Source organism: Rhodotorula toruloides, assembly GCF_000320785.1.
Source record: "Rhodotorula toruloides NP11 unplaced genomic scaffold Scaffold13, whole genome shotgun sequence".
NCBI classification, from domain to species: Eukaryota; Fungi; Basidiomycota; class Microbotryomycetes; order Sporidiobolales; family Sporidiobolaceae; genus Rhodotorula; species Rhodotorula toruloides.
In genome coordinates, this window is record NW_015622973.1 from 416,418 (window position 1) to 442,953 (window position 26,536).

Here is a 26,536-nt window from a genome sequence, read left to right on the forward strand (position 1 = left end):
TCGTTCACCTTTGGCGAAGACCTCCATCCCTCCGCACACACTCTGCTCGGCGGCATCGCTGCTTCTTCTGCTCCTGTACATGCTTCGGTAATCTCGGTATCCGACGATGAACAGCCCGGCAGACTCGCAGGTGCCCAGGGCGCGAGGCAAACGCGGACCGGCCGCGTCCTCGTGCGACTCATGTCGACGAAGACGCATCGCCTGCCGTCGCCGTTCTGGCGAGTCGAGCGGACCTTGCGAGTCCTGCGAGAAGAAGGGTGCGTTTGCTCGTCCCCTTCGGCCATCGTCGTTGTGTACTGACTTCCGCACCGCCTCGTCCTCAGGTCTCTCCTGCGTCTTCGGCAGCTATGGGCGTGCGTAATGTTGTGTCACGTACGACGAGTGTCGCTAGCTGATCGCGTTGCACACAGCGGGTCGTGCCGACATCGTCAAAGCATTCAATCCCTCGATTCTCACAGGACCCCCTTCCGTCGACAGCCGCCTTGCAGACGCCGAACTCGCCAATTCCTTGGGCTTGGAGCTCCTCGCGCTCTACGGCGACGGCGGCTCGAATGGACGAAGCACGGCGCTGTATCCCCTCCCCATCTTCGATTACGCTTCTCTCGCAACTCGCTTTCAGATGCGGTGCGTCGGTTCAAGAGCTCACTCAAGTCTGACCTACGCTCATACTGCTACTATCGTCCATGCAGCGGTGGCAGGCTGTCCGAGCTGTCGAGGGATGATCAGGTGCGCTGGCTTCCTCCGCGTTGCTTCACGTTCGTTCGAGCCAGAACGGCTGACATTTCGACTTATAGCTTCTGTGCCGCATCATCTTTGCGTCAGCGGTGCCACATTGGCAGTCTACAGCATCCGCCACGCCCGACACCCGCAAGGCACTCGCGCGACAGCTCCTCAGCGCTGCGCAGGAGAGCGCCGACACGCTCGGCATCTGGCGCAAGCCAGGCTCTATCAGCACAAAGAGTCTATTGATGCTGCAGCAGATCGTGAATGGCGGCGACATCGCCAGCGACGAGTCGCTCATCTGCCTCTCGACTTGCGTCGTTCAGATCGAGCTGCTCGTCGAATCTGCCGCGCCGATGAGCCCTTCCGCCGTGCTCGTGGACGGTGGGACAGCGATGATTTGGAATGCTGGGCTGTTCGACGCGGCGGCCTCGATCGAGCGGAAGAAAGAGCCATATTTGTGAGTTCGCGCGCTTTCGCCTCTGCTTTTGGCCTCGCTGACGATAGGCTACTCTCCAACAGCTCAGCGTCGGACTACTCGCTCATGTTCGGCTACGCCGGCAAACTTCCATCTGCCGAGCTGCTCGAGGCCGCACTTTCCGCCGACGCCTGGAGCGTGACGGTCTGCGCCCTCTTCGGTCTGCGCGCATATCTCAACGTCGCGCGTCGGATTGCGACACTCCTCGTGGGAACCAAGAGCATGCCTCAAGCTTTGGCGGATGAGGCGGACTTCGAGGCTCGCTGGCGAGACCTCGACGCTCTCTACAGTTGGGCAAGTATGGCGGCCGATCTGGCATTGCGCGGCGACAAGGGCGATGCGTTTGCACGCGCGAACCTCGAGGTGAACGAAGCTGATCTAACCGAGTTTGCTGCGCCGCTAACGCCTCCTCTGTGCGCAGTTTTACTGCAACTTCGCATACGGTCCGGCCATCGCCGCCGAGTTCGCCATATTGCAGCACCTCGAGGAACTTGATCAGCACGATTCTGCTCACGCCTGCAGCCCAGCCGATCAGATCTCGCCTTCGCTGCTCTCAACAGCGCGTGCACGTTTCCCTGTCCAGCTTTGCCGATACCTGCGAGATGTTCGGGTACGTCAGACGCGTTATCACGCACAGGCTGCTCGCGCTGACCTAGTCGGCGCCGACAGACTACGGACGGGTCCAACTTCTTCGCCGTCCTCGGAGGAACGATGATCTCCCTCTCACGCATCCTCGCCATCATCCGCTGCTTCTTGCAGACGTCTGCCTGGGACATGTCGCTACACGCAAGTCCTGTTGACAAGCTCGGGTCCCTGGACTAGTGCGTGACTCTTCACGTCTCGCTGAGGCCAACCTTACTAACCGCTCCTTCCCTGCCTCCCCAGCCTCCTCTCGGCGCTCGACCTCATCGCTCAGAGCTACCCCGGAGCGCCAGGTCTCGCCACAGTACGCGAGGAAGCCGAAGCGGAACGACTGGCGCTCGTCATGCTCACCGGCAGTGCGTGCCTCTCCTTCATTGACGACTTCTTCGGGACTACGTGGGGAGCAGCGAGTCGCTTACACACTACTCGTGCTTTACAGCATCGCCCCGTCGGCTGCTTTCGGACATCAACCTGCTCTCGCGTCCCTCGCTCGGTCGTCTCAACGCCTGGACCTTTGCCCACGACGTCTCCCAGACAGCGCCGCTCTTGCTGCACCAGATCGTCGAGGCGCTCTACAAGGACGACCCGCCCGACAACGGTACCGTCAGCGGCACGTTCGATCCGGACAGCTTCATCTCAACCGAAGCCTTCGCGGCGACTCTCTGGCCGACTACCGATGGTCGCTTGAGCGATCTCTTCGATGCGCCGTCTGAACTGACTGCTGAAGGCACCGGCGGGACAGACGATACGCAGGCGCTCCTCAATCCCCTCATCGACAACGCCAACCGGGCATCCTCCTCCTCCGCCTTGCTCTCTCCCAGCTTCCTTTCCCCTGACATTGCAACAGCATTCGACTCGACAGTGCGCTGGTTAACTTTGCCTGGTTGAGCGACAATGCTGATGATTTGCCGCGCTACCTAGGCCAACGAATCGCATTTCTCGTCCACCTTCCCGCTCCCTGCCTTTGCGCCGGCTGCGCAGGATCCTTTTGGCGCCTCGACGACGAACAGCGCCGGCAACTTCGACTGGTTCGACGCAGCGGGCGACTACGGCGCACCATAGAGCGCCTCGCTTCCTCCCCTTCCCCTTCTTTGCGCTCGCCATAGACACTTCGTGTGATGTTGTAGCTCCGTTCTACTGTCACTACTACTCTTTCTGCACTGGATAAGTCAGCCTGACCTGCGAAATCGAGACGACCTCGTGCTTCTTGGCGAAGTTGCTCGCTCGTCTTGCGCCATACCCTCGCTCTCACAGAACCGCTTGCTTGAACTGCTAGAGCCGCTCGAAGACTGCTACTAGAGCCATTTGACTGGCACACACGCCCGCCCACCGCCTTGATCCCGCTCTCTCGCTCGACCCCCCGCACTGCGTTCCCCTCATCGCCAACGCATGGCGACCCTCGAGCGCCCCGTCGAGCGCGCAGCAAGCGACTCGCCCGTCCTCGCACAACGCTCCACTTTCTCTCCCAGCGCCATCCCCTCGCCTTTCCCCGAACACGAACTCCCTCGCGGGCGTCCAGCGGGGCCGGGGCCGGTTCTCGCGCGCCAGCAGGCGGTTGCGGCGGGCGAGCAGGAGCATAGCGAGTCGAGGTCTCGTGGAGGTACGAGGAGGAGCCTGAGCAGGGTTGTCGATCGGGTCAAGAGGGCTATGAGCGCGAGCAGGGATAGGCAGGGCGAGCAGGAGAGGGGGCGGAGAATGAGCGCAGACACCGGTGCGTTCGCCTTTCATCGAATTATGACTAGTACTCGAATGGCTGACGGTGCTCGAACGACCGCATGCAGTCCCGACTGTCGAAGAACCTCGCGGTCGCTCTCCCCTCTCTGCTTTCCGCCCTCGATCCCTCTCTCGCGGCCCTTCAGCTCGCAGCATGCACACCGTCAACGAAGAAGGCTCGACCGTCGCAGCCTCGATGTACCCGCTCTCCAAGTCACAGACAAGGTCGTCCTCTCGCGGACGAGCGCCGCCTGGCGGAAAGATCTTTTCGACTGGTCGAGGAGGGGCAGGGAACTTGATTGGTGTCTCGCCGAACGAAGACATGCGCGAGTTTGACGGCGAGGAGGACCCGAACGTCGTGCGGCTGGTGAGGGAGGACCGAAGCAGGTCGCGGGAGCGAGACGGGCGAGTTGAAGTTGCGACGACTGGCCGCGGCGGGCGCGGGAACATGCGGAGCTCGAGTCGGGGGCGCGATCTCGAGCTTGGGAGGGTCCCGACTGTCATGGAGGAGCAGGAGCGGGCGGATAGGGAGGACGACGAGCTGCGGCTGCAGGAGCTCCTCAAGAAGCGGGAGCGCGAGCCGGGCCAGTTTGTCAGCACAGGGCGAGGTGCGTTCATCGTCCTCTTGAAACTCTCCCGCTGAAGGAGCTGACTGTTTGCTTGCGATAGGCGGCGCGGGCAATATTTCGTTCTTCCGCCGAAATACGACCGACGCCGTTTCCTAGCCCTGCTGGACGCCTTCTCACGACCACCCATGCCTGTATTGTTGTCCATCTGTGTATTGCGATGCACTGTTCGATACCTTTCTTCACGGTCGAGCCAAGATCCTCCCTGTCGGCTGCGTCGATTGCTCGTCGTGGTGCGATAGCCTTGCTCCTCCCGACACCAACGATGGCGGCCCTCGTGAGCAAGATCAAGAGCGTCGTCAGCCCGAACCACACCTCGGAGCAAGGTGCGCACCCGCCAGCCCCGCTTCACGCTCGCGCGCGGACGAACGCAGCGTCAACGGAGCTCCCTTATCGGAGGACTGACCTCTCGCCTCATCGGGTCTGCAGGCGAGCGCGGCAGGCATGCACCTGCACACCCTTCTCACTTGAACCCGGACCACGAAGACCGCGCCCGCTCGGCCAGTCGCGGACGAGGACTTGTCACCACCGGTCGCGGTGAGTTCGCTCATCTCCTCCCTTTCCCGCAGGTCGCTGATCGTGGGGTATACGTTCGCAGGCGGCGCGGGAAACATGTCACGCTCTCGCGCCCGCGACGCCGACTCGGCGGAAGAAGCCGCCGAAGTCGCAGCCGCCCGCTCTCGTTCCCGCTCTCGCGTTCGCGCACAGCACCACGGCGAGGACTTGCCTGTCGCTGCAGGCAGGGGCGGACTCGGGAACGTCCGTGGCGAGAGCAAGGACGCGAGGAGCCGCGAGAGGGAGGCCAAGATCGAGGAGGAGGACAAGGAGGCGGAGGAGAGGTGGGGAGCGAAGCACAAGGCGGACGAGCACCTCACCGGACGCGGAGGATTGGGTAATAGGGAACACCGTTGACGAGCCGCGCGCTCAGCTCGTCGACGGCCTTATCGGGCGTCCTTTCAAGGTCTTCTCCCTTTCTCGCTGTGAGATCCGTTCTATCCAACCCTAATCCTCTTCTCGATGTGCTCTCCCTCGCCTGTTGAAATCAATGGACTCGCCACTAACCCCTTACAAGACGTGAGAGACCGATGCTGCTGTTGCGAGGAGGCAGACATGCGAAGTACAGAGGCATGCGCGAACAGAGAACGTGTGTACAAGGACCGCTGGGTTAGGCGAGGGTATCCGACCGCTTGTGCTGCTGTACAGTAGAAGAAGACGTGACCGTCTCAGGAGGTGGAGAAGGCGTAGAGATTATCGGCGCCGGGCCGAGGGAAGGGAGGTCGTCGCCGTTTGCCGCCTGCTTCGCATCAGGTCCTCGCGACGTCCGCCTCGACTTCTCCTTCTGCATCGCACGCTCGTCGCGAAAGCCCATCGAGGTAGCCGGACGAAGCGGGACCTGCGGTTTAGGCGGGCGGATTCGAGGACTCGCTGTCGTTCCTGGACTCGACGGCGACGAGGAGGCAAGCGCCGCTGCCCGCAGCCGGTCTCGTGAAGGCGTGCGAGAAGGGAAGACCGAGGCGAGGGCGTCCTCGTCGCTGCTGTAGGTATGGTAGCCGCCCTCGTCGCGCTCGTCGTCGCCGACAAAGCCGTTCGTCGAGGTTGGCGAGAACGCAGAGTCGCTGCGATCTGCGGTCGGGCCAAGGGTGGTCGAGAGGTAACCAAGATTGAAGGGCAGGTCGAGTTGCGGTTGAGGTGCGGCGGAAGGGTGGGACGTCCGGACGGGAGATGAGGAGGATGTCGAAGGGAAGGGAATGGGCGAAAGCGAGGCGGACGAGGAAGCTGCGCCGGTCGCTACCGATGCAGCGACGCCAGTCGAGCCCGGCTGCGTCGACAAAGACCGGGCGGGGAACTCGAAAGCGTGTCCGTCCGAGCCGGCAAGATCCGCAAGCGGTCGTCTCCGCTTCGCCGCCTTGCCATCGAGCATCAGCGCAGGCGGTTCTTCAGGCGGCGCAGACGCATGCCGAGTAGGCGGAGACCACGGTCGCGCGCGGCTCGAGTCGCCTTTGCCGTTCGACGTCTTCGACGAGCCGATGCCGTAGTGTCGTCGAGGACCGGCCTTCGAGATGGACGGGTACCGCTTAAAAGCGCTCGATGAGCCGTTGTAGCGGGAGAGCGAGACGGAAGGCGAGATGCGGTGCCCTCGGCGAGTTGCTGCCGGAGCATCTGCAAGGTGAGGCGTGTTAGTCGAGCACTCTTCGGCAACAACGAGAATGCGGTACCCACCTTCTTCGCCAGCTTCCGTCTGCAGTCGGGAACCAGCGGCTTGACCAAGCCTATCCGCCAGCAGATCCGCCTGGGTGCGCTTCATCTCCCGCTTCGCGTCAAGATGCGTTGAGGCGAGGTGTAAGAAGGGCGACGTAGGAATGCCGCGAGTGAAGCCGACAAAGATGACGAGGAGAAGGAGCCCGATGAGCTGCGCAACGGTGAGTCGCTTTTCGAGGCGGACCTGCGGTTCAGGAGAAGCGTGAGCGCTTGTCTCTTCTCTGCCGGTCGCTGGAAACGCACCTCTTGCGTAAGCATGCTGACTTGGGTAGACAGTGCTAGACGTTCTCGCTCGAGCTCGCCACGCTGCTTCTCGAGATCCAGCAAAGCCTGGCGGATGCTCTGCTCTTGCCGCCCACGCTGTAAGTGCCATCCGTCAGCGTCGATAAGGGTGGAGGAAGGAAAGGAAGGTGCGCACCGAGCCCTCGATATCCGTCAGTCGCCTCTCGATCCGAGCGAAAGCCTCGCGGAGCATGCTGCTCTGCGCCTCGATAAAGTGCATTGCGAGCGTCTGATTGTGCTCGAGACTCGTCAAGCGCTTCATGATCGTGCCGTAGATGGACTCGCCCGGCTGCGTCGGCTGAATGACCGGCGGACGCGGCGGAGGCGGAAGCGGGACATGCTGCTGAATCGCTGGCTGAGTATCGTTGCGTGGGGCGGGAGGAGAGCGGGAGACGACGACAGGGATATCGGTTGGTGTGCTTGGACGGCCGGTTGAGGTATTAGGTGTCGCGCTCAGCGCAGACACGTTACTCGATGTCGGGACGTCGGCGGACGAGCTGATCGAGGAACCGGACGACGCCGCAACGGATGTCATCGCTGTAGTCGATGACGAAATCAACTCGGAGCCCGTCGCAAAGCTGGTGCCCGTGCTGCTGGAGAATTCCGGCTCGGCAACATCGACAGTCGCGCTCGTGGGTCCTGTGTCGAACTCGTCGCTGGCCGGGGCGGAGGTAGAGGATGGAGTCGCAGAGCTCGTTGTGTGGGTGTCTGACTCGATAGGCGTAGATGTCGCAGTTGGCGCAGCCGTTGTGCCGGAGAGGCCGGAAGAGGGCTGAGATTCGTTGACAGTTGCCGCAGGGGGAGGCTGGCTCGTGGCGACGCTGGGAGGTGGCGTCACCGTTTGGGACGGTGTCGAGTCGTGGCTAGACAGGGATACAGATGGAGAGGGCGGTGGAGAGGGCGAGCCAGGGTCAACGCTCGGCGGAACGGGCGAAAACGACGGCGTGATCTCGACAGTCGCGTTGACAGTCTTCGCGCCCGCGTCTTCCAGCCGCTCAAGCTTGTCGACCTCGACTCGCAACGCATCTTCGAGCACCCGCTCGTGCTGCGCAACCTCCTCCTCGATAAGCTCCGCCGCCGCAAGCGCCTCCTCGATCGCCTTTGCCTTGCGTTCCGACTCTCGGTACGCGTCGAGCTGGGTGTAGCCGTAGACGCGGAGGAGCGAGACGGGACAGTAGAACTCGGACCCGAAGTGCGAGAGGAAGTCGATGCGGAGGTAGCGACAGAAGTGCGGGTTGCGGATGGGCTTGAAGACCTGTGAACCGAAGCGGTGAGTGATGTAGCAGTATCTCGGTTCTGTCGTCACTTACCTGAATGCCGCGAACGTTTCGGGCTCGGAAAGTCCCCAGGTCGTGCCAGTCTGCGGGTTTGCCGGGATAGTCGACGCTGCAGCTCGCCTTGAAGTGCTTGAACGTGCTGGAGAAGAACTCAAAGTTGGCGAGGACGAGCGTGTCGATCTGGATCTCGTCGCACAGCTCGACGTCGACGAACTTTGGGTTGGCGGAGCAGGGCGTGAGCATGTATCGGTCCTTCTTCTCGACGAGGATCGCTGACGCTCCTTTCGATTGTCGAGATGATCGATGCACCATAGCAGCGCACTCGAGAGCGGCGTAGTTTGACCGGTCCTTCAGGAGGAGAAGCGGGTCATTCAGTTCGCCTGTCCCGACGTCTGGTAGAGGCTGGATCGGATTCGCCATGTCGGAGGTTGGCGGCGCGGCGACGGTGTCAGTCTCGATCACCTCGATAGCGCCGACTTGGACGCCTGCTACCGAGCCAATGTCCTGGAAGACGAGCCTGTCGCCGCCCTTCGGACCTGCCTCGTCGCCTCCAACGAAGAGACTCCCAAGATCCGCACCGTCTCCGTCGTACGCCGCGCCATTCGTCCCAGCTGCCGAAGCGCCTACGACGTCCTGCCGTGCCCGCTGGGCTGCCTTCTTCGCGCGCCTGGCGACGGAAGGATCGGCTGCAACGGCATATCGCTCGCGCCATTCGTTGAAGGAGAGGAATTCGGGAGCGGGCGGGACCTCGGTAAGGGGGAGCTTCTCGACAACGGGGAGGTCGGCGAGACCGCTAGGCGAAGGTTCCGGCGGCGGTAGAGACGAGGTTTCGGCGGCAGGAGGGAGGGGAGAGTCTGACGGAGAGGGAGTCGAAGAGGTTGTGGGCAGCTGCGGCGACGTTTCTGTAGGTACTGTCGTCGCCTGCGAAGCACTGACTGAACCCCCTGGTCCCTCGGTCGCCGTCGAAGATGTCATCTCCCCTCGCGAGGTCGCATCCTGGAGGCTCGACGTGACCTCCCCCAATTCAGTCGCCGACTCCGGTACCACCTCATTGCCTGCATTTGTGACTCTCGTCGAAGCCTCGAGGGCCACGGACGTTGTGGACGCGCTGTATGGCTCAGCCGAAGTCGAGGAAGCGGGGGAAGCGTCGTCTGGCTCAGGCAAAGCGCGGACGGCTGAAGCAAGCGCGCAAAGGAGGACAAGAGCGCGGTTCAGCCATCGCATGCTGGTCCTCCCCCGCCTTCGAGCTGAGCAGGGAGACTGACACCGCTCGACTTTCGGTTCGCCTCTTTCCCTCGTCCACATCACCGCTATGGCGTTCGCAAAGCTTTCGAACGAGCTGGTCGAGCTTGTCTTCCGGCACGCGCCCGATGGACCGTCTTATCGCTCCGACCGCTCGACTTTGCAGGCGCTGAGCCGCGTTTGCTCCCGTTTCCGCCCCATCGCGCGGTGCGTGCGGTCTCGAATGACGAGAAGCGACTGTACTGACAACATTCCTGCACGCAGGAGGCTCCTCTTCGCCCGCATTGTCGTAGGCACGCCAAAGGAAGGCCAGCTTCTCCTGCAGACCCTCGCTCGCAACCGCGACCTCGCAGCCTGCGTGCGGTCCTTGACGATTCGCGAAGGCGCCTTTACGCGGATGACGACTTTCTCCGACATCTCGCAAGACGACCTGCTTCGGCTCTGCCCGAACCTCGTCCACTTCGACTCGCCTGTCTCGTCGTGGAACGAAACCGCCGATGGTCGCGCTCCCTTGCCGGCTTGGACAGCGAGTCTGACGTCTCTGCGCTTCGGACGGATCCCCGAATTCGAGTTCGAGAGCGAGGACGACTTCAGCGACATGAGTGCGGCAGACCGGCAGCTTCTGTCGAACACTTTGCGCCTTAGCACGCCTTCGAGTCGTTCCCGACTACGCTGCGCAGCCTCAAAATCTCCGGTGTGGAGCACTTCGCCAGTGTCTGGAGCGGAGGCTCGAATTCGCAACATCTGAAGCACCTCGAGCGCCTCGAACTGGACTTCGTGACCGTCCCTTTCGAAGTGATCGACTGGCTCACCAGCTCCTGCCGTCTCGTCGAGCTCAAGATCTGGATTGTCACCGACCCGTCGTCCGGTTCGCTCGAGAAGATTGTCAAGGCGCAGGCAGGGAGCCTGCGGTCCTTCCACTTCAAGCCTGTCCACCGGTCGCAGGCTGCCTTCCTCAACGACGTCCTGCCGTGAGTTTGCGCCGTTCTTCGAGTACAGCTCTCACATTCGCACGACCTCTCACTGACACATGTCGTCGTTCCAGACTCCTCACCAACCTCGAACGCGTTACGCTCGGTAACCACGCCTGCGACCATACCGTCTGGGCCAAGCTGCCGCGCAGCCTCACCCATCTTTGCGTCGCGCTTCCGAACAGCCACATCGATGCCCGCCTCAAGCTCGTCGCCGACATGATCACGAAGCGCCTCCGGAACCTGCAGCGCCTCGAGTTGTACTCGCACGTCTACTTCCCGCCGCCCATCGAGGTCGTCTACCCTCCGAATGAGTCGGGCCTCGCCATTCGCGAGATCCGCCTCTCACACATCGTCACCACGACCGAGGATATGTCGAACTTCTTCCTCCAGCTCGCCCCCGGCCTCTACACGCTGACGCTACACTACGTCCGCTTCCGAGCCCAGGCGCCGTGGCCGCAATTCAAGTCGCTCCGCCGACTCGAATACGGCAAGCACACGATTACGGAGAACGACGAGTTCTTCCACCTCATTAAGGCGAGCGTCCACTCCGTCCGCATGCACGTCGAAGCGGGCGGCCAAGTTCAGACGCTCCTCGATGCGATTGAGCGACGCTCGTCGCACAAGCTCGAGCCCTTGCGCACTCTCGATAATGTATCAGGCGACTGGGCGTCGGGCAAGCTCTTCGACCAGCTGGTCTCGGCGTGTGCGAAGGCCGGCACGCAGCTGTACATGAATGGGAGGACGATTGGGACGCTGGTCGGTATGTGGACGGCGCTGCAGTCCCCGATGTTGCGGGCCGAGTTCGTATGAGCGGCCGGAGACGCTCGGGATGGGTTTGCTTCGCTTGTAGGGTACACTTCTTGACGTTTGTCGACAATCCTAGCTGTACACGTCATCGATACAGTCGTGCCGAACTTGTCCATCCCGAGACTCGGGACGGCTCCTCGGATCTCGCTTCCCCTCCGTCCTTTGACTGGTCACGCGGGGATGAGCTAGCTCACACGACTTGCGCACTCCCTTCTCTCGCTCTACTGCTCTCCCCGTCCCTCACCCGTCCCATGTCGCCGTCCCCTCTCTCCACCTTGCCGTCGGCAAGCGATGAGGTTTCGGCACCACCGACCGCAGCGGCCGGCGACGTGCAGGCACTCAAGGACGACGCAACGTCGCTCTCTGACCAGCATCCGCGTGTCAGCGACCCCGCCGGCGACGAGGCAGACCTCGAAACGGCGGCGAGTACCGTCTGCGACGAGCCGGATCACGGCGGTCAAGATGGAGGGCTTGCGCTTGATGTCGAGCATGTTCCCGTCAACGACGACCCTCGACAATGGCCCAGAGCGAGGAAGACGGCCGTCCTGGCGTGCGTTTCCCTCCTCGCCTTCGTCCGCCGCACAAATCCGCTAATCCTTGTTCATCGCGCAGGACTATCGCATTCACCGCCATGGGCGGTACAATCTCGGCATCCGTCTTCTTCCCCGCCCTGGGATCTCTACAGCAAGAGTTGAAGGCGAACGACGCGTTGGTTGCCGCCTCCGTCTCGTCCTTTATCGCCGGGCAAGGTGTCTTCCCGCTGCTGTGGTCCAGCTTGTCGGAAGTGACAGGGCGAAAGAAGTGCTACATCGTGGCATTAGGTGCGCTGACTCTTCTGAGCCATCCCATCGCTATGAAACTCTGCTAACTCGTTCTCTTCGCGGCCTGCTTTCGTATCCGCAGTCATCTACGTAGTCGGCAGCGTTGTCTGCTCTCGCTCCAACTCCATCGGCGTCTTCATCGCCATGCGAGTCCTGCAGAGTCTCGGCTCGTCTGCCGTCCTCTCGCTTGGGGCGGGAACGCTCGCCGACATGTACGATGTGCGCGCAGCCCTTCGCGCTGCTTCGACTTGCCGCTGACGCTTGCCTCCCCAGACACATGAGCGAGGCGAGAAGCTTGGAGTCTATTACAGCGTTCCGCTGCTAGGGCCCGCACTCGGTCCAATCGTGGGCGGCGCCGTGACGAGCGCTTCAGACTGGCGGGCGGCCTTCTACTTCCTCGTCGCTGTGAGTCTGCTTCACGCTCTCGATACGCCGTGCTGTTGTATGCTGATGATCTCCTGCGCAGTATGGCGGCGTCTGCTGGCTCCTCGCTCTTTGGCTGCCCGATACCTTTCGGCACCAACGCAGTCTCGCCTGGCGCAAAGCCTACGAGCGAGCACAACAACAAGCTCGCGAGAAGCGGGCCAAAGCTCCTTCCGTCCTGCCGAAGCCAGCTTCAACTTCCGCCTTCTCACCTCTCAAGAAGATCGGCACCGCCCTCTCCGCCAAGAGCGGCGATGTCAAGGTCAAGATCCGCTTCCGCGATATTAATCCTATGGCCGCAGCAGGCGCCGTCCTTCGCGAACCTGCGAATGTCCTCATCCTCACCTACTCCGGCCTCATCTTCGGCTCGCAGTACTGCATGACCTATACCGCCTCTCGAACGTTCGCCGCCGCCCCGTACAATTGCACGCCAATTCAGGTCGGACTCGTGCTACTCGCCTTCGGGATCGGCAACGTCGTTGGATCGGTGGGCGGAGGCAGATATTCGGACTACGTCCTTCGCAAGATGAAGGAGCGGAACGGCGGGAAGGGCGAGCCGGAGGTGAGTTGCTCCGTCTTAGAGCGTGGTTTCACCGCGACTGACGGATCCTCTTGCAGATGCGGATCAAGTCCACCTACCCAGCCCTCGCCTTCCTCCCTCCCCTCTTTGTCGCCTATGCCTGGACCGTCTACTATCAAGTCCACATTGCGGGACCGATCGGCGTCCTCTTCTTCCTCGGCGCGACCTTGATGATCATCTATGCCTCAACTCTCGCCTACATCGTCGACGCAAATCCGGGAAGGTCGTCGAGTGCGGTTGCTTGCAACAGCCTGTTCCGCGGGGCTTTGGCTGTGCGTCTGAATTCTTCTGTTTTACATTACACCGCTGACGGGGATGGAATCGCAGTGCGCCGCTTCGCAAGCTGCCGAACCCATCATGGCGCGCGTTGGCCACGGAGCTTTTTATTCGGGTGCGCGCGTCGCTTCCTCCACTGCCTCACAGCTTCGCTGACGAAGCCTTGAACAGGCTGGGGCGTCCTGCTGCTGCTCGGCGAAGCAGCGCTGGTCATCGTCGCGATCAAGGGCAAGTCATGGAGGGCAGCGTCGCAGACACGGCATGAAGCGGAGGACGAGCGGCGACGGGAACGACGGGAGAAGCGGTTGCATTCGCTAGAAGCGCAGAAGTAGACCGACATGCATATAACAGCTATTTTCGCATGGACCAGAGAGGCTGCTGCGAGTCTCACGGCTGCCGAACGGAGGTTACACGACTACAACAGAGAGACGCAACGACGAGGAGTACAACATGCGCTCGTCCTGGTCACTCAACCCATCCTCCGCTGCTTCCGAGCCATCTCCTCCATGGCAATCTGCTCGACCGCACTCATCGGCGCCTTGCGCTTCTCCGGTCCCGGCGTCGCCAACGACCCTCCGCCCTTGAGCGGATTCGGCTTCTTGAGCGGGTTCGCTTTGAGCGGGTTCGCTTTGAGCGGATTCGACTTGGCGGCGAGGGGATTGGCTTTCGGTGTGAAGCCGATGACGGGTTTTGGTGGAGGGGCGATGAAGGTGCTGGGTGCGGGACAGGGAGCGGCGGGTGTCGAGCTGCCAGAAGCGAGCTCGGAGGTCGTGTCGGAAGCTGCGGCAGTGGCGGGAGGAGAGGGTTCTTTCGTTGCGGGCGCCTTGAACGAGAGGTTGAGCGAAAGCTTCTCGCCCTCGTCGCGCTTCAGCTCGTGCGTCGGCGCCTCGCCCTCTCCTCCGCTCCCGCTCGCCGCAGCCTCGTCGCCCTCCCCCGTTCCGCCCGCCTGAAGCGCCTCCCGCCTTCTTCGCTCGCCTTCCTCCCTCGCCCGCTCAATTTGCTCCTGGATGAGCTTGCGCTGCCTCATCTCGTCGTCCATATCTCCTCGCTCCTTCTTCTGATTCGCCTCGGCCTTGGCGAGCGCGCGAGGCGAGTTGTCGATCCACTGGATCCACCAGCCTTTTTCGTTCTCGTCGACGTGGCAGACACCGGTGCGGCCGAGGTGCTTGCAAAACTCGGTGAGCGAGAGGAAGCGGGTGGCTGCGGGGCACAGCAGGTCAGCTTGAGCGTCGGAACAGAGTGAAGAGGCGAACTGAACCGTTCATGTGCAGGTGGTGCTTGTCCGAAATGTACTCCTGGTAGACCTGGTTCGCCCTGACGCGCTTCGTGCCCCACCTGCGTGCAGAACTCGGTTAGCGAGAAGGACGGGAGAACGAAAGCAAGGGAAGCAACGAACCTCCTGCTGAGCAAGGCGACAAACTCGGACTGGAAGCGGGTCGTGTAGTCGGCTATGTGCTTGCCAGCCGACTCGCCGACCAGCAGCATCTGTCGCAAGTGGCTCTCCGACATGGTGTGGCACTTGAAGCCGTTCTCCTGCGAGCGGGTCGAGGCGAGGTCAGCCAGAAGTTGGAAATAGACGAGCGGAACGGACGCACATCTCGACACTGCTTCTCGCAAACCTGACAGTACCATCGCAGCTTCTGCAAGCCCCTGAAGGCAAAGAACAAGTGTCAGCCATCCGGGCGACGGGAGGACGATGAGGTGAGCCGACTCACTTGCTCTTCATGGCGTTCGAGAGCGCCTTGGCGCTGCCTGCCTCTGCACGTGGCATCTTGCGCGCGGTCTACGGGGTCGACTGGAGGTGTGAGGGGGTTTTGTCGCCGTTCGAAGTTGGGTGTGGCGATGAGGATTGGCGGGGCGTGCTGGTGCGGCGCAAAGCCGTGGGACGAGTCGCTGAGGAGCTGGAGTTGCGAGAAGCCTTGTATCTGGCTCTAGCACAGCAGAAAACCGGAAAAGCAGGGCGTGCGGCGAGGTGTAGCGGACCAAGGTGTTTCTCGGCCCTCTCGACCCTCTTCAGCACACCCACATCACACTCTGTGGATCCGTAGAGGCGTTGACAGCCAAGTCGCTTCCTTTAAGATACCGGCAGAGGCTTTGACGGTCATAAAGCTGTGCCTCTCGCGTCTGTCTTCTCCTGCGGATGCGCGGTTTCCGTCACTCGCAAGTGTTACAACGCTGTTTGCAGCGTACAAGTCGCCCTCCCGTCATGCTAGTGTCTGTTCCGCCTCCCGCCGCGACTGGGAGCACCCGCCCTAGTACGCAGCCTCGGTCTTCTCCAAGCTCCCGTTGCTTGTTTGGCGCCGAACGAGGCTGATGTCCATCGACTCGTGCTCCTTTGCGCGCTCGAACGGGACGACGGTCCACATGGTGTGAGTCGCGCTGCAGAGGAAGGAGGAGTTCAGCTTGGGAAGTCTTGCAGTCAAGAGAACAACCCTCACTTGAGGCCGTAGGCGACGAGCAACATCGGGATGGCGTCGCCGAGGATCAAGGCGACCTCTGCAGAGAGTATCAGTGGTCAGTCAGGGTGGGAGCGCGCGAGGAGGAGGTTCAGACGCACGACTGGTCGCGATAGGACCCCAGATCCCGCCTGTGAGCTCCGCAGTGCGGTACGCGCCACTGTCGAGACATCGTTCGTCAGCAGTTACGTATGCAGAGCCAGGAGGGAAACTCACCGGATGATGATCAAGGCGTCCATCACCACGATGCCCCAGAAGAGAAAGCCGATCCGGTTTCGCACGTTCAAGACTCGCTCATCCGTTGCGCGTCGGAGGCGAGTAAAGTAGGCGACGACGGCGGCAAGGAAAACGACGGTAAGCACCAGCTGGAGGATGATTCCCGCGAGCATGATGTTGCAGCCGATGTTGAACAATGACTGCGTTGCGGCGAGGTCAGCGCAACACTTGAGGCTTGTCGGACGACGAGCCGTACCCTTCCACCCGCTGTTGCCGCGAGAGAGGCTCCGCCGACTTGGACGGCGATGGTGAGGACTTCGACGATGATTAACCAACGCTGAGTTCTGCGAGAGAGAGCCGTCAACATCGAATGGCGACTTTTCTATGCGAGCCGCCGAGGAAACGTACTTGCGAGCACCCAAGCCGTGGAGAACAGCCGGATCTTGCGTCGCAGCGAACTGGGTGAAGAGGCAGTCTGCAAGTTGCGAAGGTCAGCGATTCTCGCTCTTCCTCGAGCGGCTAATACCCACAGATGTTCGTTGCAAACATCGTCGGAGCGCATGTTAAGCCGGCCAGCTGAAAGACGTAGCTGTATCGAGCGAGGAAGGTGGAGGTGAGCACGATAAGATGGATGAGGAGATGGCGGAGCTCGACGTACCCAGTCGTGATGTCGTCCGCCGCGTGGTACCTCGTCCCCCATCCCCACAACTCCAACACGAGACCAACTTCGGTGCAGATGTAGAGCCAGCGACGCGAGCGGATGAGCTGGTAGGCGTGGAAGAGGAAGGAGAGGCCGAAAGCGGCGAGGAAGAAGATGCCGGCGCCGGCGCTAGGAATGTCTGCGCAGTAGAGTCATCAGCATGGCGTACGCTGGAGGAAGTAAGGGACGACCGACAGCCGTAGTTATTGATCCTGACCCAAGTCTTCCAGGCTTGGTCCATCAGAGTCGAGTTCGACGAGTACAAGCACGCGGCTGACGCCCAGTAGGCGGCTCCAGACGTCGCAAGCTCTTGTGTCGAGACCTCGAGACTGGCCTGGATGATTGCGGCCGACGTTGCGTTGCAGGGAACGATGGAGGTGTAGTGCATGGCGTTCTTCCGTTCGTTCCGGGTGTAGTCGCGCCTCAATCGTCGATGGGAGCCAGATGAAGAGCGGTAGAGAGCAAAAGGGTGCAAGGAAGCCATGCAAGCGGAGACATACCGCCGTGAAGGAGGTTGCGGAAGAAACCGAATAACCTCCGTCGCCCCCTTTTCCGGCCTCAACGTCTCCAAACGACCGCCAGCGATCTTTTGAGGCCCTTAGCTGGATCTTGTAACACCGCCTCCGCCCAGCCGAGTCATTCAAGAACCGCGCGGAGCGAGGGGAGGCGGGTGCAGGCGCGTATGGTATCCGCGAAGTCGCTGTGCGGCCTCGCAGGCCCGCGAGTGCCCGTTCGCGTCCCGAACAGATTCCCCAGACTCAGTGAGCGCGTCCCTCGAGGACATTGCGAGGCAGACAACCGCAGGCACCGTCCAGTGACAGCGAGCGCAGGTGGGTCGCAGGGATCTACGGCGCAGCACAGCCAGGAAAGAGCGTTCGAACATGATCGGCGAGGGCAATGAAGGTAGTCGAGCGCGAGCCGTAGGAAGGAGGAGGGAGAAAGACCGCAGATGAGGTGAGGCACCGCGAAGCTGCAAGTCCGCCTGCTCTCGCAGCCGGAAATGCTCTCCCGCTGTGAATCGTGCACTGTCAGACGAAAGATGCAATGCAGGAGAAGCGGGAGGGGACGAGGTGTATACAAGTGCTTTTTGCGAGGCGAGACGACGGATGACGAGAATGCGATGCGAGGTCGATGCGAGGGCGGCGGTTGTCGAAACAGAAGCAGAGGAGCGTAGGGTAGATGCCGGTCGAGCTGCGGAAGGACAGTGACGGTCAATTCGCTGTGCCGGCTTGGAACGCGGTCCGCAACGCACCTGGCTCGCGGATATTACGGCTCGTACGCCGGAGGCGGCACGCGAGGAAGCCTGTGCGTCTTGAACGAAGCGGAGCGCTCGAGGCGGGCGACGTCTTCCGACTGTTTGAGCGACGAGAGGGTTTCTGCGGAAGAAAAGGTCAGTCTCTCATGTTTCTTGAAGCGACGAGTCGAGTGTTCGGGAACGCACGACGATCCATCTCGTCCAGCTCAAAGACCGACGCGGAGTCGCGGGCCGAGACGGGCGCGAGAGGCGAGATGATGGGCGACCTCTCCCTCATGCTCCTGTCCCTGCGGATCAGCTTGGCGCGGACAATGCCCGCCGCTTCCTCCTTCGCACGTTGCCTGCGCTGTACGTAGAGCGAGAGGGCGATGAGGATGCCGAAGAAGGCGAGGGCGCCGAAGAGGGTCGGGAGGACGACGCGGAGGACGTCGATGGAGGGCGAGTTGTCCTGCTCGACATGCGAGTTGGCGTGCGTGCCGTCCTTGTGGTGCGTCGACGCCGACGTCGCACTGGTCGGAGACGTCGAGGTGGGGGCGATGGAGTAAGGGAGACCGGTATAGCGGGGGAGGTCGAGGGTGAACGGGCGGAACCCGAGGACGCTGGTCGAGAAGTCCGCCATAGCACGTGTGCGTTGTTTGGTGAGCGTGCGAGTCCTCCGGAGGCGAAGGGAGCCGACCAAGACCAGCGAGATGAGCGTCCGCAGCGAGAGTGGGTGGGACGGAGGAGTGGCGGGTCCACGCTGCGCAGTGAGGCTCAAAGGAGCGTTGGGGCCGCCTGCTGAGCATCCTACGGCGCCGTTCGTCCGGTTCAGTCATCTGCTGGAGGTGGTCGAGGGACCTGGCCGCATGCGACGAGAGAGCTTGAGGGAGGAGGGTAGGCGAACGAGCGGGGCGAGCGTGCGGCGGTAGCAGCGGCTGTCGTGCAAGCAGTGAGCATCTCTGGAATCTTTCTCAGCCCGCCTGAGCAGAGCGAGCGTGTTGTACGGCGCCAACCTTCCGCTTCGCTGCTCTCGCCAGGACAAGTCGCTCGCCTCACGCTCACACTCGCTAGACTGAGCTGATAGAGCTACAGAGCCACTCTAGAAGCTCATCAAGAGCAACGAGCGTTCACCCGGCCACCCGCAGCTCGTCGACACCACTCCTCATCCTCATCGCCTCCCATCTCGACGACCCCTTCCAGCGCGACAGCCATGGCCTCGACTGCCTCGCTCTTCTCGCACGCCGAGCTCACCTTTGCACAAGTACCGCTCTCACACTCGGCAGCGACCGCACACCCCTCGGACGATGCTCCATTCCGACCAGACGGCCGCACTCCCCTCCAATTCCGCGACATCATCCTCCAGACGGGCGTCTCGCAAGCTCAGGGTGCGCTCGGAAGTGCCAAGGTAGTTGCGGAGGACGCGGCGGGCGCAGGAGGCGGGTCGAGCACGGAGGTTTGGGCTGGCGTGAGGGGCGAGGTTGAGAATATGGATGAGGAGCAGGAGGGCGGCAAGGTTGTCGTCAGCCTCGAGTGGTGCGTAGCGTCTTTCTCACACTCTGGCCTCGTGACGAAGCCGCGTGCAGCTCCGGCGACTCGAGCGCTCGCGACCTTCGCTGACTTCGCTTCTTCCTCGCCTACAGCGCACCTACAGCACTCCCGTCACTCAAGCCCGACTTGCCGATCCACCTCGCATCGATCCTGACCTCGCTCTTCTCCGCCTCTACCCTCCCGCCCTCACTCCTCTCGCAACTCGTCATCCTGCCTAAATCCCGCTCCTGGACTCTCTACCTCGACATCCTCATCCTCTCCTCCTCCGGCGGAAACGTCATCGATCTTGCGATTTTGGCGGCGCGAAGTGCACTGGCGACTGCGCGGATACCGCAGACTCGGGCGATCGGGTTCGAGGAGGGAGACGGGACTGCGACGGCGGCGCTGGGCGAGGGAGCGGGCATGACGTCGGATGAGGGATTCTCGGGGTTGGTGAAGGGCGGCAAGGGCGGGAGTAAGGCGGTGGACTTTGAGCTCGTCGACGGTGGTTCGCAAGGCGTGCGCTTGCGAGGGTGGGAGGAGCTGCCGATCGGCTTGACGCTGAACCTGGTGCGCACAGCTTAATTCACCTCTCAAAGCGCTTGCTCACTTCGTCCTCCCCGCAGATCAACCAACTACCGCACCTCGACGCGACTGTCCTCGAAGAATCCGCCTCCTCATCCCAGCTCGTCGCATGCTTCCTCCCGTCCGGCACGATCTGCGGCGTCACGCAACTAGGCGAGGGTGAAATCGAGTTTGCGCGGTTGATGCCGCTTATTACGGTGCGTAACGATCTCGCTTTGTCGGCAAGGAGGTTCCGGCTAATCTGTAATTTCTTATGCGCAGGAGGCGGGCAAGTATGCGCAGGAGCTGCTGAGGAGCGTCAACGCAAAGTTGAAAGACGCGTAGAGGCGTTGATAGCGATGCCAATCCAGCTAGGCGGCAACAGCTTCTCAATCTCGTGAGAGACTGGTGATGCAGAACGGCACTGCGATACAGCTTGACGAAAAGACAACAACATCTACGCACATCTAAGAGGTACAAATCGGATACGCAAGCTCACCCTCCCTCGCTCTGCGTCTTCCTTATCGTGCTCTGGTCATCCGCCTCATCCACCGCCTCCACCAGCTCCTCCTCGACCTCCTCATCCCCAAATCCACCCGGCGGACGATGCACGAACGGGAACGGGATATGTCGAACAGGCGCCTGCGCCTGCGGGGGCTCGCAAGCCGAATGCTCAGCCTGGAGCTGGAGCAACTCGGCTCGCAGGCGGTCGTTCTCGACGTTCAGCGCTTCGAGTTCGGCGGTGGTTGTTTTGATCGCTTGCGAGAGCTGTTCGGCCGAGTCGACGAGGGCGTCGAATTGGCTGCCGGTGCGAGAAGATGAGCGGCGCAGGACGGGGCGAGGGAAGGGAACGGACGCACCGCTCGTAGGAAATCATGAACAGGTAGTGCTTGGTATCGCCCTGAGCGCCCGAGTCCGCAAGACTCGTCGCACCGCCCGCCACTAGCGACTCGACCTTCTCATCCACCTCGTCCGCCGCTTCAAGCAGAAACCGCAGTTGAGGAGGCGGGTCGCCTGTACGGCCGAGGAGGAAGTACCTCGCGTGCTTGTGGAAACCCTTGATTGTCTCGACGATCTTTTCGGGCAACTCATGTGGCGGGATAGGCTGAGAAGGAACGGTGTAGCCCTCCGAGGCGAGGAGCGAGACGGAAGACGAGTTGGGGTTGCTGCCGGATGCGTCGGGTTTCTTGCGGAGGTCGAGGCGGCGCATCGTCTTCTTCAGCCGCCCGTCGTCGATCGAGGATTTGTAGCGAGACGACCAGGATTCGGTCAGGACTGGAGAGACGGCTTATCAGCCTGAATGCTCGTCCAGTCTGTGGGTAACTCAAGCGCACCTGAAAGCAAGAGCGTCATGTTAGCGACTCCGAGCAACGCCCATGCGACGAAGAAAGCGCGTCCGGCGCTGCAAAATGCGAGACTGATCAGCTGAGAAGGCTCACAACGTAAAACTGATTGGCACTGACGCTGACTTGGGCGAGTAGCTGCGATGAAGCAGGACAAGGTCAGTGAGAGCGGGACGACGGGGAGGCGAGGCGCAACGTACTCGCCGAACCTGCGAACGCGAGATGGTCAGTCTCGCTACGTCAGGACCAGTCATACGAAAGCGCACGCACCCGATGGTCAAGAAGTAGGTGCACGAGAAGTACAGCGCCACACCATACGTCCAGCGCTCCGTGACCATAAAGATCGCGCTTCCTCCCAACCAAAAAATCAAGAACAGCCCAAACGAGATGCCCAACTTGATGCGGAACTCTTCCCGCTGTTCACGGACCAGTTGGTCCTTGAGAGAGCGAAAGGATTCGTCGAGAGAGGATGTGGTGAGGGAGGAGGACAGGCTGGAGATGGAGGATCGGCGTGCGAGTGAGGCGCCCGAGCGGAAGTCTTTGAGGCTTCGGCGGAAGTCGACTTCTTTAGCGGCATCATGGAAGGGGCGGGAGACGGTCCGTCGGAGTCGGTGAAGGAGCGAGTCGGCGGGAACATGGTCGTCCTCCGGCAGAGTCGGCGCCGAGAAGGTCAAAGTCCGCGTGGGCATGTCAAGCGCAACCCGTTCCTCCTTCGACCCGTCCTTCCTGCCCATCACCGCCGCTCTGCCACCTCTCCCTCCACCCGCCGCTCCTCCTCCTTCCAGCGCCTCCCCCTCCCCCGCAGTCCGTCCCTGCCTCGCCGCCTCCTCCAACACCCTCCTCCTCCTCTCCCTCCCCTCGACCGCCCTCCTCCTAGCCTCCTCCTTCCTCGCCCTCGCGCGCTCAGCCAACTTGTCCCTCCTCGAACGGTAGTTGGCTTCGAAAGTCTCGATTATCGTCTCGCGTGCGACGGCGATGGTTAGAGCGAGGAGGACGAGACCGATTGAGGCGTAGAGCATGCAGAAGACGCGGGCGCCGGCGGTTAGGGGGACGACTGGGCGAGGAGGGTCAGTCTAGAGGGAGGGAGGACAGGGAAAAGGCAGTAGGAGACGCACTGTCGCCGAAGCCGACAGATGTCACCGTGCAGCAGACAAAGTACAACGCGTCGATGAACGTCAACCCGCCGATGAGGTACGAGAAGCACAGAGCTCCGAGCGAGAGGTAAACGAAGAAGACCATTGTCGCGATCACCAACGTGCGCTGTTTCTCCGTCAACCCGCTGCCTTTCTTGTCAAAGTCCTTTGTGCGGGCGAGGTCGAGTGCGAGGGTGATGTTGCAGAAGGTGCTGGCGGCTGTTGAGGCGACGCTCAGCCAGAAGGCGTCTCCGTACGTGAATCCGTCGGAAAAACGGTGCGCCACTCCGAACCACGTGACGATGGTGATATTGAGCGCGTCGTGCATCGTGAGAGCGACGATGGCGACCCAGGTACAGATTCGAGGCCGGTGTTCGAGGAAGCGCCAGACTAGAGCGGCATTGGCTACAACGCCGAAGGCGAGGGAGATCGCTTGGCCGACGTCGAGCAAAGCGGGGTTGGGCTGAGTCTCGATGATGTTGTAGCCTTCGGTGCGGATGTACCAGCGGGTTGTCAGGCCGGGTATCTGCGTGGACGCGAGGATGAGCGGAGGTACATGGCGATTGAGATCGCACGCACGTCAAGCAGGACGCTGAAAGGGCAGACAAGACCGGAGAGGATGGGCAAGTCGCGGAACTCGGGCTGCACAAAGCAGGATAAGCGGGCAAGTCGAGCGTGGGCGAAGAAACGGACGCACCTTGACAAAGTGGTATTCTGACGAGTCGCCCGCCTCTGCATGCCCATCCGAGCCGTTCACAGGTTGACTTGGCCGCTTCTTCGCCCGCGCGTGCCGCATGAACCATCCCGCCAGTCCTGACCCCTCGACCAACCGAGGGTCTTCCTCCTCACCGCGCACCGCTTCTCGATCCGCCTCAACCGGCCCGTCCGCGCCCTGTCCTCCCTCAGCCCCGTCTCCCGCCCCACCGAGTCTCGGCGAGTCGTTGTCGGCCTTGTCGAGGGATTCGGGAGTCGAAGGCGATGAAGTCTCGAGCGGGAGAGCTGGGACAGGTGGATGTGCGGCGGTCGCTCCCGAGTGAGCCGTGCTGGTCTGTGTGCTCATGCGAGCATTACTGGGCGAGTTAGCGTGAGTGAACGAAGTGAGCGAGGAGGAGAAGGCAAAGCGGGCGTCGAGAGGGATTCGGTGCACGTGCGGCGATTAGCTCAATACAAACTCGGTTGTAATCAACTGAATAGACCCATTTGTATTCGTCTCCCGAGGGGAACATCTCCGTGTCAACCCGCTCTCACCTCGCTGCCACGCTCTTCCAGGCTCTCTCTCGTTGCTGGTGAACCACAGCGACAACTGCAGGATGAGCCACTCGTCACCCGCCGCCATCCTCGTCCCTGCGACGCCCGCCCAGCAGCACCTCCTGTGCGCCTCGACAGCGTGGGTCCCGCCGCCGCCGACAGCGATGCGAAGGCAGGGCAACAAGATCGCACCCGTACCCGCCGAGCAACACTTTATCACCGCGAGCGACATCCAGCAATGGCGAGGCGAGCACCCGACCGAACCCCTCCGGCCGCCGACGGTCGACACTGCGACTCGCCCACCCGCTGGAGAGGGCGCGGCGCTGGACAAGGCGACTCTGAAGAACTACAGGTGCGCTTTGCGGGTCTGTGTACTGCGTCGGATGCGCTGTGCGAGGCGGGATAGGCTGCTTGGGGGTCGTGGGGCACAGCGGGCGCCGTTTCTCTCGCGTCTCTCGCTCGCTGGACGGCGCGGTGGTTGCAGGGTGTCCTGTGTGGCTCAGACTGCTCTCCAGCACGCTGTGTGAGGCACTGCGAGGGCATTCGAGGACTTGTTCGCTGCTGCCCCGCACCGACGCGTTCCGATAGCGCCGGGCTCGAAGCCGCCCGCGCGTTGAGAAGGCCATCCACCTCGGAGCTCGTCCTCATGCTCTACTGACACTGCAACGCACTCGCACAGGCCTCCACAACACCCAGCGTCACACGTACTCCACACCATCCCGCCGCGCGCACCCTCGCGCTCGTCGCGGTCGAGCATCCTCGCCTACGCTCTCCACCTCGCCACCTCGTCGCGCCTCTCGTCGTACTCGTCCCCATCGGGCTCGCGACAGCTCCTCCACCTCGCCGAACTCGAGCGGGATACCCAGGACGGGATCGACATCGATGACGAGTGGATCGACAGCGAGGAAAAGACCAAGGGGCTGTACAAGGTCGGAGCGAACCTCCTCCATGCGCACATGCGCGAGGGGGAACTCCCGCCTTCCGTCGAGCGGCGGGTGGCATTGGGAGGCTTTGCGGAAGAGGCGTTGCTCTCGCCCGCCGCCGAGCGCGTTGTGACCAAGATCGACTCCGAGTCGGTCCAGCCCTCGGGCGAGCTTGACGAGTTGATCGCCCTCAAGCCGCTCACGACGCCGGACACGACGACGTTGTACCACTCGACGTCTGCGACGGCGATGGGAGGCGACGAGTCGGGTCGTCCGAGGGTCAACTCGGTCGCGCAGTCGCTCATCGACCTCAAGTTTGGCGGACAGGCCGAGTCGGCAGGCCCTTCGTCTCCTTCCCTCTTCGACGACAAGAACCCTCTCGATGCCGGCGCAGAGGCGTCCACCTCTTCAGCCGGCGGTCCCGCAACAACCCCGCACATGGACTACCGCATCGTCCTCTCGCAATCGATGCGTTCCCGCGCCCGCTCAATCTTCTCCACCTCGCCCCTCCCCTCCCTCCCAGCCTCGTACTGCCGCCGGCACCGCGTCCGCTCGTGCGCAGTCTGCGCCGCACTCGTCGCAGCCTCTTCAGAGCGCGAATCGAACCACGCCCAGATGCGGAGGAAGAACATCCCTGGTTCGGGTTTGCGGATGCAGTTCGTCCCCTCTGGCGCGGGTGCGGGCGGGGCGGCGACGGGCGCAGGGACGAAGAAGCCCCTCGTACAGCTCGTTCCGGATTTCCTCAAGCTCAGTGCGGCGTTGTTCCGCGATGTGAGGGAGCGCGCGAACAGGCCTTACGAGGCGGGATCGAGTGCGGATCAGGACGAGGCGAAGATGGAGGAGGCGCTTTGGGCGAGTGTGGTCAAGACCGAGGACAAGAGCGCGTCGACGTCGCCTGCGATGAAGGCTGGCCAGTCGCTCAAGGGCAAGGAGCGGGCTGTCGAGGCCGAGGGCGAGGGCGCGGGCGCGAAGGAGGACAAGCCCTCGACGACAACGGCGGCGGTCGAGATGCAAGTCACGGCCGAATGGTACGACCTCTTGACGATGATGCTCGCCCAAGCTTGTCTCGAGGGCTACCTCGTCGATGGCTGGACCGGTACCGAAGGCGTCGAGACGCTCTTTGGCGTTGGGTGCGGCGTGTGGGAAGGCAGGGGGTGGAGCACGAATGCTCCGACGGTCCCGACGCCGGCGCTGGGCGCGACGAGGAACCTCAAGCGCCAGAAGCAACGCACGTCGCCGGTCTTCTCGGTCCCGTCGCTTGATGGGGAGGAGTCGTCCAGCGATGAGGACGACGACGAGGAAGAGGAGGAGCTGGAGAGGGCGAGGGTGAGGGAGGAGGAGGCGCGCGTGTTGGTCGAGGCTGCGAGACTGCTCTTTGGCTCGAGGGACGTCGCGCAGGCCGACTACGAGCGCGGGATGCGAGACCGCACGCATGAGGTGCGTTCGCTTCCTCTGCCGCTCACGTTGCTTCCGGCTGACGTTGTGTCCACCTCGTTGCGCAGTTCCTCAACGTCCCGCAGAACAAGAATCTGCACGAGCACCTCGATGCGCTGAGCGTAAAGTACCCGCTGTCGCAGTTCGAGGACGCGCTCGTCGACTTCCTTGAGGCGGGAGTGCGGTTGCTCGGCCGGCCTGCGCTTGCACAAGTGAGTTGCCCCAATCTCAATGCGTCGTTTTCTGCAAGTCACTGACGCCGCTTTCAATGCAGTACGACCCCTCCGCCGCATCCTCCCGACCACCCACCTCGAACGCCTCCGCCTCGACGACCCAATCCGCCAACCACGTCACAGAACCCGATCCCTACGCTCTCGTCCGCTATTTCGCCCCCGCATCTTTCGCCACCGTCCCTTCGCTCGCGAGTCCGGCGCTATTCGTCCGTGGACAGAGGGACCAGTCGCCTCCGTCGGCGGCAAAGCTGGAGGAGGATCGCGGCGCAAAGCGACGACGGACGGACTGAGCGACTCCCTAGCGCTTTCCTATACCCTTATCATACTTTCCGCCTTTCAGCCTGTCGTGCCTCCCATCCTAGTGTAGCTCCGTATCATTCGCATCGCTCAGCCGTATCGTCGCCT

General features: G+C 62.3%; 12 protein-coding genes across 12 annotated transcripts; 7 read left to right on the forward strand and 5 right to left on the reverse strand.

The window, feature by feature from the left end:
* Positions 1-106: 106 nt before the first annotated feature.
* On the forward strand, positions 107-2,902 carry RHTO_01478 (transcription factor; the record flags this gene model as incomplete). The annotated part of the gene is made up of 11 exons (XM_016415160.1): positions 107-257; positions 324-353; positions 411-624; positions 690-726; positions 795-1,180; positions 1,243-1,561; positions 1,620-1,808; positions 1,868-2,019; positions 2,084-2,196; positions 2,280-2,701; positions 2,762-2,902. The coding sequence occupies 11 exons, from the start codon at positions 107-109 to the stop codon at positions 2,900-2,902; spliced, it is 2,154 nt and encodes a 717-aa protein (XP_016272950.1).
* A 327-nt stretch (positions 2,903-3,229) lies between these two features.
* RHTO_01479 (uncharacterized protein) lies at positions 3,230-4,278 on the forward strand (the record flags this gene model as incomplete). The annotated part of the gene is made up of 3 exons (XM_016415161.1): positions 3,230-3,551; positions 3,622-4,161; positions 4,223-4,278. The coding sequence occupies 3 exons, from the start codon at positions 3,230-3,232 to the stop codon at positions 4,276-4,278; spliced, it is 918 nt and encodes a 305-aa protein (XP_016272951.1).
* Positions 4,279-4,444: 166 nt separating this feature from the next.
* RHTO_01480 (protein of unknown function DUF3602) lies at positions 4,445-5,091 on the forward strand (the record flags this gene model as incomplete). The annotated part of the gene is made up of 3 exons (XM_016415162.1): positions 4,445-4,505; positions 4,609-4,716; positions 4,778-5,091. The coding sequence occupies 3 exons, from the start codon at positions 4,445-4,447 to the stop codon at positions 5,089-5,091; spliced, it is 483 nt and encodes a 160-aa protein (XP_016272952.1).
* Positions 5,092-5,344: 253 nt separating this feature from the next.
* On the reverse strand, positions 5,345-8,972 carry RHTO_01481 (Sad1/UNC domain protein; the record flags this gene model as incomplete). The annotated part of the gene is made up of 5 exons (XM_016415163.1): positions 5,345-6,339; positions 6,400-6,622; positions 6,682-6,798; positions 6,857-7,975; positions 8,031-8,972. 5 exons carry the CDS (start codon positions 8,970-8,972, stop codon positions 5,345-5,347), a joined length of 3,396 nt encoding a protein of 1,131 aa, XP_016272953.1.
* A 337-nt stretch (positions 8,973-9,309) lies between these two features.
* RHTO_01482 (uncharacterized protein) lies at positions 9,310-11,023 on the forward strand (the record flags this gene model as incomplete). The annotated part of the gene is made up of 4 exons (XM_016415164.1): positions 9,310-9,446; positions 9,504-9,863; positions 9,920-10,210; positions 10,285-11,023. 4 exons carry the CDS (start codon positions 9,310-9,312, stop codon positions 11,021-11,023), a joined length of 1,527 nt encoding a protein of 508 aa, XP_016272954.1.
* A 248-nt stretch (positions 11,024-11,271) lies between these two features.
* On the forward strand, positions 11,272-13,452 carry RHTO_01483 (MFS transporter; the record flags this gene model as incomplete). The annotated part of the gene is made up of 8 exons (XM_016415165.1): positions 11,272-11,570; positions 11,633-11,841; positions 11,924-12,060; positions 12,115-12,246; positions 12,308-12,826; positions 12,883-13,116; positions 13,172-13,235; positions 13,292-13,452. The coding sequence occupies 8 exons, from the start codon at positions 11,272-11,274 to the stop codon at positions 13,450-13,452; spliced, it is 1,755 nt and encodes a 584-aa protein (XP_016272955.1).
* Positions 13,453-13,589: 137 nt separating this feature from the next.
* Positions 13,590-14,891, reverse strand: RHTO_01484 (DNA/RNA-binding protein Kin17 containing protein; the record flags this gene model as incomplete). Its single annotated transcript, XM_016415166.1, has 5 exons — positions 13,590-14,320; positions 14,379-14,455; positions 14,517-14,653; positions 14,716-14,770; positions 14,836-14,891. 5 exons carry the CDS (start codon positions 14,889-14,891, stop codon positions 13,590-13,592), a joined length of 1,056 nt encoding a protein of 351 aa, XP_016272956.1.
* A 481-nt stretch (positions 14,892-15,372) lies between these two features.
* Positions 15,373-16,880, reverse strand: RHTO_01485 (RTA-like protein; the record flags this gene model as incomplete). The annotated part of the gene is made up of 9 exons (XM_016415167.1): positions 15,373-15,499; positions 15,559-15,616; positions 15,678-15,736; positions 15,793-15,992; positions 16,049-16,136; positions 16,201-16,267; positions 16,323-16,381; positions 16,451-16,631; positions 16,688-16,880. 9 exons carry the CDS (start codon positions 16,878-16,880, stop codon positions 15,373-15,375), a joined length of 1,032 nt encoding a protein of 343 aa, XP_016272957.1.
* Positions 16,881-17,758: 878 nt separating this feature from the next.
* RHTO_01486 (uncharacterized protein) lies at positions 17,759-18,366 on the reverse strand (the record flags this gene model as incomplete). The annotated part of the gene is made up of 2 exons (XM_016415168.1): positions 17,759-17,868; positions 17,934-18,366. 2 exons carry the CDS (start codon positions 18,364-18,366, stop codon positions 17,759-17,761), a joined length of 543 nt encoding a protein of 180 aa, XP_016272958.1.
* Positions 18,367-18,936: 570 nt separating this feature from the next.
* RHTO_01487 (Exosome complex exonuclease RRP42) lies at positions 18,937-20,162 on the forward strand (the record flags this gene model as incomplete). The annotated part of the gene is made up of 4 exons (XM_016415169.1): positions 18,937-19,259; positions 19,367-19,823; positions 19,880-20,035; positions 20,100-20,162. The coding sequence occupies 4 exons, from the start codon at positions 18,937-18,939 to the stop codon at positions 20,160-20,162; spliced, it is 999 nt and encodes a 332-aa protein (XP_016272959.1).
* A 150-nt stretch (positions 20,163-20,312) lies between these two features.
* On the reverse strand, positions 20,313-23,353 carry RHTO_01488 (potassium channel subfamily K, other eukaryote; the record flags this gene model as incomplete). Its single annotated transcript, XM_016415170.1, has 9 exons — positions 20,313-20,619; positions 20,678-21,092; positions 21,152-21,219; positions 21,281-21,298; positions 21,361-21,369; positions 21,431-22,214; positions 22,276-22,819; positions 22,873-22,935; positions 22,991-23,353. The coding sequence occupies 9 exons, from the start codon at positions 23,351-23,353 to the stop codon at positions 20,313-20,315; spliced, it is 2,571 nt and encodes an 856-aa protein (XP_016272960.1).
* Positions 23,354-23,603: 250 nt separating this feature from the next.
* Positions 23,604-26,421, forward strand: RHTO_01489 (uncharacterized protein; the record flags this gene model as incomplete). The annotated part of the gene is made up of 4 exons (XM_016415171.1): positions 23,604-23,893; positions 24,221-25,901; positions 25,967-26,110; positions 26,173-26,421. The coding sequence occupies 4 exons, from the start codon at positions 23,604-23,606 to the stop codon at positions 26,419-26,421; spliced, it is 2,364 nt and encodes a 787-aa protein (XP_016272961.1).
* Between the last annotated feature and the right edge of the window lie 115 nt (positions 26,422-26,536).